The 13,100-nt window shown below is 35.9% G+C and overlaps 2 protein-coding genes across 3 annotated transcripts; one reads left to right on the top strand and one right to left on the bottom strand.

The window, feature by feature from the left end:
* Positions 1–406: 406 nt before the first annotated feature.
* ubxn10 (UBX domain protein 10) lies at positions 407–2,616 on the top strand. 2 transcript variants are annotated; one of them, XM_084427346.1, is made up of 2 exons: positions 407–511; positions 1,342–2,616. In XM_084427346.1, the coding sequence occupies exon 2, from the start codon at positions 1,343–1,345 to the stop codon at positions 1,979–1,981; it is 639 nt and encodes a 212-aa protein (XP_084283472.1). In that variant the 5' UTR covers positions 407–511; position 1,342; the 3' UTR covers positions 1,982–2,616. The 2 variants fall into 2 exon arrangements, with proteins under 2 accessions (XP_084283472.1, XP_084283471.1); XM_084427345.1 differs by having other exon boundaries at positions 412–511; positions 1,319–2,616.
* Positions 2,602–12,856, bottom strand: ddx19a (DEAD-box helicase 19a). Its single transcript, XM_084427344.1, has 12 exons — positions 12,534–12,856; positions 11,968–12,022; positions 11,173–11,205; positions 10,782–10,917; positions 10,148–10,240; positions 9,571–9,673; positions 7,754–7,868; positions 7,490–7,667; positions 5,890–6,127; positions 5,643–5,805; positions 4,262–4,453; positions 2,602–3,675 (listed from the first exon to the last, which is right to left on the bottom strand). The coding sequence occupies exons 1-12, from the start codon at positions 12,588–12,590 to the stop codon at positions 3,614–3,616; spliced, it is 1,425 nt and encodes a 474-aa protein (XP_084283470.1). The 5' UTR covers positions 12,591–12,856; the 3' UTR covers positions 2,602–3,613.
* Positions 12,857–13,100: the final 244 nt, after the last annotated feature.

Raw genomic sequence — 13,100 nt, 5'->3', positions numbered from 1 at the left:
GCAGACTTTTCCACAGCAGCACCAGTAAACTCAAATGAGAAGCATATTGAAAAAGAAAGAAAAGAAAACACAAACAAAAAAAGAAAGAAAAGAAAGTTTAACAGTATGGTTACTGCCAGAGAAATAAATAAATATATTTTAGAAAAAAGTAAATCATATTTTTAGAAGGAGATAGATAACACCCTGAACTGTACCAAAGGAGATGTATCTGACTGCACTGGTAAAATAGAAGTTTACAGAATACATATAAGTTGGAAAGATATGCAAACGTAACCGTTTGGGAGCTAGTTGGATATTATGCAGTATCTCTTATTTCTTTGCAGTGAATACTGTTAAAAACGTTGTTCCAGTAATACGTAATTGTTTACAAAAAAGCTCATTATAGCACTTCCGCTTCAGACGCGTTGCCACGGAGACGCCAGCGCGTCGCAACACCAGCGCCTGAGGAGAAAATGCCTCCTCGCTTGATCTCTTCAACAACGACTGAAAGAAGCAAAACAACACAATAAAGGTACGACATATCTAAGATTTTACAATATAACGATTATTTATTGAATATTTGATCAAATTTAACCTATAACAGTTAAAGTTAAACAGAACCCTATATTTGAAGTTATTTGGAATGCATAAGGTAACGTTAGTTGGTCTATCTATCTATCTATCTATCTATCTGTCTTCTATCTATCTGTCTGTCTATCTATCTACGTTAACGTTATCTATCTATCTATCTATCTATCTATCTATCTATCTATCTATCTATCTATCTGTCTGTCTGTCTGTCTTCTAACGTTATCTATCTATCTATCTATCTATCTATCTATCTATCTATCTATCTATCTATCTATCTATCTATCTATCTATCTATCTATCTAACGTTATCTATCTATCTAACTCTTATATCTATTGGTCTATCTATCTGTCTGTCTGTCTTCTGTCTATCTATATATATATATCTTCTATCTATCTGTCTGTCTATCTATCTATCTATCTATCTATCTCTCTGTCTTCTGTCTATCTATCTGTCTGTCTTATGTCTATCTATATATCTGTATGTCTTCCATCTATCTATATATATATCTGTCTGTCTTCTAACTATCTATCTATCTATCTGTCTTATATCTATCTGTCTGTCTATCTATCTATCTATCTATCTATCTATCTATCTATCTATCTATCTATCTATCTATCTCTGTCTGTCTTCTATCTATCTATCTATCTTCTATCAATCTATCTGTCTTCTATATATCTGTGTCTGTCTATCTATCTATCTATCTATCTATCTATCTGTCTGTCTCTATCTGTCTGTCTGTCTGATCAGAATTCAATGTCCTCTGGAGACAGGATGCATGTGACCAGACCCAAGTCTTCTAAGGGGCGCAGCAGACCCATGATGGCTCAAACTTCGAGTGTGGATCCAGATACGCCTTCTCGGCCCTCGTCTCTTTCACCCCAACCTCCTGCTTCCAAGGCCAATGACAGGTCAAACCAGAGCCTTCGATCCCGAGCCATTCTGAGACACGGCAGTCAAACAAATACAGACAGACCCCCGGATGAGCCTGTCTCACTCAACAAATACAGAGTTCTGCCATCCATAGAGAAAAAAACAGCTACTGACCGGAAGTACAGTCAAAGTGACAGCAGCCACACGATGTGTCAACACACGTCACATGTCCACACAGAGGCCCGGCAGGATGTGATGTCAGAGGGGACAGGAAGTGAGACAGAGGACTCAGGCCTGCTGCTTGCTATCAGAACTCCATGCGGTCAGAGATTCAAGTGTTGTTTCCGGCCAACAGACGAGCTCCGGGTGGTGCTATCAGCCGCAGAGGAGGAATTCAGGGAGAGGTTTGACAACTGTGTGATCGAGACCATGGATGTACCACGCAGGACTTTCACTAACCTTACAATGAGCTTGGCTCAATGTGGTGTCCTAAACAAATCAGTTTTATGCATTTCCCAAGAAGACACGGATTTAACTTGAAACGTTAATGCAGGGCAACTTTCTATGGACACTCGAATAACACACAAAAATACAGATTTGCTGTCTGATAAACATTTCAAATTATGAATTACATACCTCATGATTAAATATGTGATTGTAAAATGTGTATATATCCAATCAGTTTAAGTTAAAAGAGTTAGAGGATAACATTACAAATAATATCAGATTGAACTGAAGGCAAAAAAAATGTTTTATGCCAAAGTCAACTGGGAAAAATTAGTTATTACAGTTATCTAGATAAACGGTTATGTATTATAGATAAACAGTTGCTTAGAGAAAATTAAACTTATTTGTGAGACCATTAAGACTTATTTTCTTGATGATTAAAAACATTTCCCCTATATATACACTGAACGTTTTTTTCTTTATGCAAAATAATGACATTGAATAATTCTGACACAAACTGCACGTCGGACGCATGTTAAAACATCTGCAAGTGCTAAAAGTGTTTCTCACAATAAATGCAAGGAGTTGGAAAGACCAAAAAAAAAAAACATCAACAACAAAATAATAAAGTATGAATTCACGCTAAGATTATGAAACGTGTTGCATTTAATGCTTGCAAAGAAGTGAAAATGATTGATAACACCACACAGAAATGAGCCATCTGGTAGTTTTATTAATATAAGAATATAGAGGAAACAACTATAAAACACCAAATGCAGCAAAAGTACAAAAAAACCTGGAATGCTAAATGCAATCGCAAAAGGGTTTCAGTCGAACAAAGTGCATTACTTTGAGCAGCAAAAATGTAAACAAACTAAAATAATTTTGCTTTTCGCAAACAAGAGTAGAGCAGCCATTCCTAACAATATAAGCTACAACACAACAATCACTCTTCAGTAGCTCTATGTTCTCTGTAAAAGTGCTGCATTTCCTGCAACGCAACAGAACACACTAGCAAATGTTCAAACCATTCAGTGCAACTTAAAACTCAAACTAATATTTGGTCTTTCTGAACAGAACAAAACAAACTCTTTCTTCTTCCAAAAGGTTTTTGCAGTTCAAGTACAATGGCATCATTATCACAATAGTACTCTATTGTGTTTTTACACAATAATTCTCATTACAAAATGTCTATTTATTCTGAAGTGCTCTTGAGGAACGTTAGTGTTTCGAGTTGGTCTTAAGGGACTGTGTCATTTGTGCGCTTTATAATTTGTGTGCGAATTTGTGGGATGAAATCCCAGTGGTTAATTATATTTACCTGAGATTCTCTTCCTTACTGACTTTTCTCTTCTCAGATACTGTGATAGAATAAATACTGAAGTCTGTTATGATTCTATTCACACGTAAGACCATAAGGTAGTGCAACACTGCAAGATATGCTTCATTAGTCAAGTAGATAACAGAAAAAAATGCCTGCGTTAAACTGTCTTCAGAGAAGATTAAATGTAGGAATTAGTATTGCAATTCACTTCTAAATCAAAACACACTCTGTCAAATGCAAAACTGACTCAAAAGGTCCTGTAATAACTAGAAAACTATTTGGCATTAAGCTTGAGTCGAAGCGCATTCTTTTGATTATGCACTGATAATTGATGTAAACATCGTAAGGTAACAGCAGAACTGATTTTTATGAATATAATGTGGATTTCGCTTTTCATCACTTCAGTTGGCGATTTTTTCAATTTCGTCAATATCATCCGTGTCCAGCCTCATAATTTTCTTATCTGTTGGGAAAAACAAACAAATAAATAAAACAATCCAATATAAATTTTTAATTATTCATTATTTTGTAATTTATATACATTAATATCCATTAATTAATTATTCAATAAAATGTGCATATATATATATATACTGTATGTGTGTGTGTGTGTGTATATATATATACATATATATATATATATATATAAAATAAAATAAAATAAACGTTCACTAAAATCAAATCAAATTTACAAAAAAAGGCAACATTTCTAATTTTCATTCAGTTTAAAACAGTTTAAAATAAAAATGAATAAAAACTAAATCAACCAAAAACTATTAAAAATGACAAAAACACAACAAAATTAAAATGGAAAAAATAAAAACGGATTCAAAATATTAATAAACACTATAATAGTATTTCAATGATACTACAATAACACTGATATAAATTATATATATAAAAAAAGAATAATTCTAAAATTATTCTAAAATTATTCTTAATTATAAAATTACAATTTATAATTACTCATTATTTCTGTAATTCATTAAAAATAAAATAATTATTGGGTGAGCTGTTCTTTTAAGAGATAAACTAATGGACAGACTTACTAAAATGCCTCTCGTATGTCTTGAGAATCTCCATGCTGCGCTGACTGTCCACCATGTTGACAGCGAGTCCTCTCTTGCCAAAGCGTCCAGTCCTACCGATCCGGTGGAGGTACGTTTCGTTGTCTGGATTGCCATCTTTGTCCAGTGGAAGGTCAAAGTTGATCACCACTGACACTTGTTCAACATCAATACCTGTGGATGGACATCTTGATTATTTGAAGATGGCAGAATTTACACATTGCCCCTGTTTACGCCTGGTATTAAAGGGATACTCCACTTTGTTTGGAAATTGGCTCATTTTACAACTCCCCCAGAGTTAAACAGTTGAGTTTTACCATTTTCGAATCCATTCAGCCGATCTCCGGGTCTGGCAGTACCACTTTTAGCATAGCTTAGCATAGATCATTGAATCGGACAAGACCATTAGCATCTCTATCAAATCCAGCAGGCGTAATGATATGACGCAGCGCCTGAAAATAGTCCCCAGCTCAGTAACTTGCAACGTGACCGGGACTAAGTTTGTCTAACCTATTAGACCTATTTTCAGGCGCTGCGTCATATCATTACGCCTGCTGGACTCATGGTACGGCAGCAAAGTTTCTTGATTATTACGCAGGAATGAGAGTATAGTTCCTAGCCATATCAGCCTAGAAAATCGCAACTTTACATTTACCGTCGGTCTTAGTACACGATGTAACTACAGAAGAGTCAAGTTTTAAATAGGAAAAATATCGAAACTCTTTGGTCATTTTTTTGAGAGAGATGCTAATGGTCTTGTCCGATTCAATGATCTATGCTAAGCTATGCTAAAAGTGGTACCGCCAGACCTGGAGTTCGGCTGAATGGATTCGAAAACGGTAAAACTCAATTGTTTAACTCTGGGGGAGTTGTAAAATGAGCCTATTTCCAAAAAAAGTGGAGTATCCCTTTAAGATGCGTTGTGGTTGATCGGATCACAAGTGGATGACGCTAAATACAGGTAAACGGGGTCTAAAATGGGGTCTAAAATTCGATGTGTTCGAAAAGCTACAAAAGACTGTCAACTCTCTGCCTACTAAACATTATGGGAAGTGCGCTAGTCAGACAGGATTTAATCTTTGTCGGCTAGAGACCCAAGTTTGAAATTCCTGATTTCTAACACACAGCTGGTTCTTCAGCTGGTCTTGAAAGAGCTAGAAAAAAAAACCTATACATTTACCCGCCCGTAGACCCTTCCCTCGAAAAAATCAGGACAGAAGTGGGTGAAAGTGGTCAAAAGAGGCAGATTAAAATTCCAGGTGTAAACGGGGCCATAGAGTAGTTATATTACAAATAATTAGAATAGCATATTCTATCAAGGATGTAAAAATCTGATTATATGTATATTGGGTAGTGGACTTGCCTCTTGCACAGACATTAGTAGTGATGAGAACTTTCTCCTTGCCGTCTCTGAAACGTTCAATAACTGCTGCTCTCTGCTCAACCACCATTTCCCCGCTGAGGAGCGCCACCTGGTGGCCCTCTTTAGACAGCTGGGCGGAAAGCCAGTTGGCCATTTTTCGAGTCTGAGAAAAGACGATAACATTAGATTGATTGAGCGCAAGAAACAACAAAACACAGAAATATCAACCAGAGGCAAACAGACTCACGTGACAGAAGATCATAGCTTGTGCGATAGTGATGGCTCCATAGATGTTACAGAGCGCGCTGAACTTGTCCTCCTTGCAATTGCAGAGCACATAATACTGCTTGATAGTGTCCAGCGTCTCCTCTTCACGTTTTAGCTTGATGATGTTAGGATCCGGCACGACCCGCTCGGCAAACTTCCACACAGAGTCCTCAAAGGTGGCAGAGAAGAGTAACATCTGACAGCCTTTGGACAGCATTCTGTAAGAACGGTAAAAAACGTTTATACTCAATCTAACGCTAAACCATATTGCCACTTCTTTGCATTTTAAGTTAGTTTTAAAAGTCTTAAACCAAAAAGCCAGAGAAGCTTAAGGATAAATGTGTTGTTATTTTTGTGGAAAATATGCAAAAGGATAAGTGGGAAATAAGAATGTCAAGAAATGTTATCTTTGTGTTCATATTAAAAAACAAACAACAAAAAAATGAACAACAAAAGCTCAGATTTAATGACTAATTTAAGTTGTGTAAGGAGGAACATATTTTCCTAGCACCTCAAAAACAAGTGTCCACAGAATCAATTAAAAATGTTAAAATAATTCAAGACTATAAAAAAGTATTTATTTTACAAATATAATTTTAATCATGATTATCATTATGTTTTCTTGGGGTTTGACCTAACAACTTTAAATGTCAAAAAAGGTCAAATGATGGGACATGTTTTAAAGGGATACTCGTCATATCATTACACCTGCTTCACCCATGGTACGGCAGCAAAGTTTCTTGATTATTACGCAGGAATGAGAGTATAGTTCCTAGCCATATCAGCCTAGAAAATCGCAACTTTACCATTTCCGATGGTCTTAGTACACGATGTAACTACAGAAGAGTCAAGTTTTAAATAGGAAAAATATCGAAACTCTTCGTTAATTTTTTGGAGATGCTAATGGTCTTGTCCAGTTCAATTCATTATGCTAAGCTATGCTAAAAGTGGGACCCCCAGACATGGAGATCGGCTGAATGGATTCGAAAATGGTAAAACTCAACTGTTTAACTCTGGGGGAGTTGTAAAATGAGCCTATTTCCAAAAAAAGTGGAGTATCCCTTTAAGATGCATAATTTTGATACTTGACACACAGTCATTAGGGTCATGAGGGTAGACCACGTGTGAACTTGCAGTCATAATATCAGTAATAATATCAATTCCTGTTTTGTCATTTTTATGTTACATGACAACAAAATTGCATCCTTTCATGTTGGATATGAACAATTCTTCAATACTAACAGTTTTTTAAAAAAGGAAAAATGCCTCTCTGCCTAATTAAGTAATAAGTAAAAAAAAAAAAAAAAAAGTATTATTTTTAAACTTTAAGCAAAGTTCTTTCATGAATTTCAGCATTGTAACAAAGAAAGTACACTTTTTCAAACAAATATAAAATCTGAAAATCATGCACATATTTAAAAAGGTGTTATCAAGTCATTCTATGAAATGCATTTTTTATGTTTTTTAATAATAATAAAAAATCAATTATTAGATCCAGACACACGCACACAAAAAAAAGTCTGTCTGTATGCATTTGCCCGGTTTGAAAGCCAATTCTCCAAACACTAGGGAACGTTCACCTCTGAATGCGGATGCTCTGGTCTTGGTGTCCCTGTGTGGCGATCATGACATCAGCCTCGTCCAGAACAAACACTTTGATCTTTTTCGGGTCGATGAGCTTCAGCTTAACGCACCAGTCCAGAACTGTCCCAGGTGTGCCGATGACGATCTGCTCCTTGATCTTAACGCCACGCTCCACTGACAGTGGGCACAGAAGCCATCATGCATTTAGATCTGGTTTTCATGTTTACGCAATATTCGGAGGCTTAATTTAAGCCACTTACTTTTATGTCCTCGAACGGCATATGCCAGTGTAACTTCAGGATAAAACTTGCCCATTTGCGTGATGACTTTACCCGTCTGCAGAGCGAGCTCATATGTAGGAGAAATGCACAAACACTGGAAGAAAGACACAGATTGGACACCAAAGTATTAGCAACATTTACTTGTGACTTTTATGAGTTCATGCAAGAAAATATTTTGCAGATTTGGTTTTCTTTTGCTCCTTTTTTGAAAAACAAAAACAACAAACCCTTCTTGTAACTTTGCTTTTCATTTATTACTCATTATTATAGACAAGTGAACAGTCAGTAAACAAATAAGAATACACTAATTACAAGGCTAGACAAGTACAATACAACAGTTACAAATAAAGTAAGGTCTAACAGTAGTATTCAGGTACAGAAATGTAATAAATGTAAAATGACTATATAGTGTTCACTGTACAAATTACATATAGATTAATCTTTGTTAAAGCTGTGTTTTGTTGTTTGGTTAACATTAATGACAGGGTGCATCTCAATCAGATCCCTTGCTTCCTAGGTCATGAATTAGTATTTCATCATGTAGTGAGTTGACTCACATGATTAAGGTTTCGCGATGCTCGATGGTTTTCACAGTGCATTGTGGGACTTTTTTAGGGAGTGAAGTGAACGTTTCAGTGCACTGGTAGGATTTTGCGATTGAGACAGCCCTTAAAATGGCCGACTCCCTGAGCAGTGACCTGACTACTGAACTAGGGAGCTGATTCGAGACGCAGACACCCATAGACAGCAGCAGGTATTTATAGGCTGCTGTCACTTTAAGACCTAATGCATGGATCCAATATAATGATACACATCCGATATCTTTCTCAACTGTTTACGACGTTCACTTAAGACATAACCGAGATGAGACTTGCCAAGACGGGCATTTTGACATCATTTTGTGTGTCTGTGTCCGTTCAAGTGCAAGGAGACATGAAAGAGGAATCAATTCGGTGTTGCGCTCAATCCGATATTGTAACAGCGCGCAAGTACCGAATTGAGTTCTCTTTAGCCTTTTATTGCGCTGGAATGTGGAAAGTTGTTTGAATGTGTGAATTGGCAAGACAAAACGCAGGCAAATGATAAACTTTCACTCTAGGATAGTTAAAATTTGCAATTAATCCTCAAACCACAAGCGTGCCGAAACGTGGGGCCAGGTCTGTATGGATCAGATTAACTATGATCCGTTCCACCCCGAGTTTAGAAAGACAAGAGGCTAGGCCTGGCGCCAGGACACATGAATTGGGGGGCATTTATATTTCTCAGGGGCTGGCAATCGGAATTTAATTGCGTTCTGGAGGAGATGAAGCATTATCTAGTCAAATGTGCACTAATTTGCATAAAAGTCCAGAACAGAAATCTGAACATTGGATCAAGTCAGGTTCAAAAATCTTGTTTCATTTTGTTGACATATTTGAGTTTAAAGATGAGATTTTGAATATCTATTTGTATCACTCCATTAATCAGAAAATACTGTCAACAGCCAGAAAAAATATAAATAATTCACAATTTTTTAAGAATAAAACTGGAAAGTTTGGTGTATGAGAAAACGGCCTTTAAAAATATTTATCGTAATTGAGAAATCTACAGATGCAGACTAAATGTAATAAAATAAACACTTAAATGTGCATTTTGAATGTTTTTCTTTCCAGTAGTCTAAAATAAGGCAAGTTATGTAAACAAAATGGCCTAAAATCTCAAAATTGATGCGATGAAACGATGGTTTTGCCTGTAGTATCTTGCCTTAGGTCAGAATGAAAGGGAACATTACAGTGAATCTCAGTTTTCAAGCTCACCTGAGGCCATTTTAAGCCTGGGTCCACATGACTGAGCATGGCCAGCACGAAGGCGGCTGTTTTACCAGTGCCAGACTGAGACTGAGCGATCAGATTCTGAGGTCTGCGAATGAAGGAAAAAGTCTGTTCATGAGTGTTATATGAAACTTACTTCACACATACTCTCAGAGATTTCACATAAACTTTATAATGGTCCAATATTGTGCATCAAATATCCAATCTGTGTAAAATACTGTACGTTTATCTAGAACGCCCCACTAATCTCAGTGAGATAAACCACATGTGTCTCTCTGCACACGCTCTTTTTTGCTGTCTAATGACAAACCACACTTTTAGTTAAACAAAAAGAAATTAACTCCAGTTGTGTGAGTATTATACACACCCACACACTGTTATCAGCACCTTGTACATCAAAACATTGTTATTTCTCACTATGGAACCTGCCAGAAGTGATTTTGTTTAATACTGAGTGTTTGGAGACAAAGTGGCTAAAATGCAATTCACTTTTCACTTCAAACCCTCAATATGACGTCTGTATTCAACTAAAATTGAATGTATAAAATATATGTGGACTTACGGTTCGGCGAGCATCATGGGAAGGGCATTCTCTTGGATTTTAGAAGGTCTGTTGAAGCCCATTTCATAAACGCCTTTGAGCAACTGAGGTTTCCTGAGTTACGGAAATTTAAAGTAATAAAATTTAAACACGCAAGCCACCCGAGAAGTGTCGAAGCTTACAAATATAGTGCATTGTCTTATTTCAGAATTTTACATATTCAACAGTCATTGTTCTGAATGCTAGCAATATAAACTCCCATTCAAAAGTTTGGGGTTTGGCTCTAATATTCATCACAGCTGCATTTATTTGATAAAAAATACAGTAAAAACAGTATACAAAATATTATTACAATTTAAAATAACAGTTGTATGATCCTTCAGAAATCATTCTAATATGCTGATTTGCTGTTCAAGAAACATTTCTTATTATTATCAATATTGAATATTTTGTGAAAAAGTTATAGTTTTTCAGGATTCTCTGATGAATAGAAAGTTAAAAAGAACAGCATTTATTTTAAACACATTTTTTTTGTAACAATATAAAAACTCTTTCACTTTTGATAAATATACTTTCTGAATAAATAAAAAAAAGACCTTCACAGTTCTTTTCCCTCAGATGTCATTACTTCTTTAACACCATATGAAGTACTCACAGTCTCAGCTCCTCAAAGGTCTTGACTGAATACAGAGGTGAGTTTGGGTCTCTCTGAAGAACCTCCACTTGGTTTGTGTTGTTGACCACATTGCTTCTGATTAATTTATTCAGGAGAGACTGTGTGGCTTTGTCCTCTGAAATAGTATATTTGCAAAGAAGCAGGCTTACAATGATGTTTTTATTTGGATTTTTTTTGTATACTGTCAATCAATAAAGCTTAAGTGTCATTTGAATAAATACCGTAAGATGCAGCCACACACCTTTAAGACAACTTAAATAGCTCAACAGTTTTAAAGTCAGAATTATTCACAATAGCACTAAATGTGTATTAAGCAAATTAATTGGCTCAATTTAGATTTTATGTTGACTGTAACGGTTTAAAAATGAACCTTTTTCCTCTTCTTCGGGTTTGTCAGCATCATCTACACGAGGGGAAAATAAATGACACATAAGAAAATGCAAAGAAATCTTTTACTGCAATTCTTGCTAACAGTTCTCTTTTGTAACAACACAGCAACACATCTCTATACATCTTTAATAATTCACACACAAAAATCATGTACTCGCTTTCCGAACCTGTATGTCTTTGTTGCTAAGAGGAACAAAAAAGGACATTTTGAGAGAAAGACTGGTAGTTTCTTCTACCAAGTACCAGATCATTTTAATTCAATGGGAAAAAAATCTGATTCAATCAAAATAGTGCACCAAGGAATGCCAAGGTTATTAGTGAACATAGCATCATTTTGGTCAGTTCCTCATAAAAAGCTGCTCTTACAGTATTGTGCTGGAGAAGACTTGAAATATAGCGCACAAGTCATATGGATATATATATATTTACTACTCAGATATTTATTTATTACTGTAGATGTATATTTTTCAATTGCAGGTTTGTCTCTTTGCACTTCTGGTAATGTTAGATGCTAAAATGAATTTCGTTGCTGAGTAACTTCTATGTATCTATCTATCTATTTTTTTTGACCCTTCATAGTGCTTTTGCCTACTTTTTGAAGCTTTAATGCTCCAGTTCCCATTCAGTGACCAAAAAAAAAAAAAAAAAAAAAACATTTTTCAAAGGTTATTTTTGCGTTTCGCAGAAGTCATACAGGTTTGGAACTACATTAATATACATTTCTGGGTGAACTATTATTTTAATGTAATATAATAATAATGTTAAACGTTACTACCATCAGTCCCATGTAAAGCTGCATCTCCCGCTTCCAAAATCCGCGAGTTCTTAATCTGTTAAACAACAGAATTTACATTTTTAGAAAATATAAATGCCATGCACAGAGTCAATATTCACTAAAGAACATTCACAGATTAAGCATTTACCAATAGAAACGTATTAAATTGACCAATTATTTAAATCAAGTAACGTTAGACATATTTGAAGCTTGTGTAAGTGTTAGCTAGCCATAAAAGACACATCACGTTAATTTAAATTACACAAACACTCACTAGCTTTGAAACAGCACAGGCAGAAATCACATAGATGATGACAGTGTACACTAACTTCATAGTTAACTTAAGTGGTTCAAAGTCAAACTGTAGCCACTAAAACTGATCTAGATTTCAAATCTCATACATATAACGTTATATCTCAAACCCAAGGTTGAAGCCGTGTTTGGACATTCAGAAATGCCGTCTAGGTAGGAAGCTCACGTGGATTTGGGACGCAGCCCATCCCTGACTCACCGCCCGCTAGTGCGCTAATCCGTTACAACACAATTAAAATCACATTTTCACTCACAGACTTGGGTGTTGACTCTTGTTCGTCCACAGCTAGAGCCCACGAATCGGTTGACATGGCTTCAGTCGCAGCTTTATGAACTATTTAACGGTGTTGATAAGTCTTCAAATGTGCTGTCCACTTCACTGACTCAGCTTCACGAGAACGCGCAAACCAAACTGACAGTCGGCGCGCGCACTGAACGCTGTCCGGCCGGAAGTCAGCACATGTTACCCAGTTCCAGTTTACTATTCACTGCAAACAATTTCATGTGTAAGTATCTGTGTTGTAGTCTAAACCCGTCTTAAATATTAAACTAGGTTCGTTTTTTCCAAAATCTTTCTAAAAAGCTATTTGTGCAGACAATTATCACAACATTTTCCACTGACTATCTGTTTGGCGTCTCAGAGGCCTATGGTAGACCAATCACATTTCCTTTTTGTGTGTGTGTATTTTTTATGCGTTAGGTTTGGTCCTCCAAAGTGTACACACAATAAATAAATCAATATTAAACATTGAAACACACACACATATATATCCACTATTTTATGTTTTTTAACATCTAGTAAAAAAAAAACAAATTGTGAT

This window comes from Rutilus rutilus (genome assembly GCF_951802725.1).
Source record: "Rutilus rutilus genome assembly, chromosome: 13".
Classification (NCBI taxonomy): Eukaryota; Metazoa; Chordata; class Actinopteri; order Cypriniformes; family Leuciscidae; genus Rutilus; species Rutilus rutilus.
The sequence above is the reverse complement of the archived record's forward strand: the minus strand, read 5'-3'. Positions and strand labels throughout refer to the sequence as shown.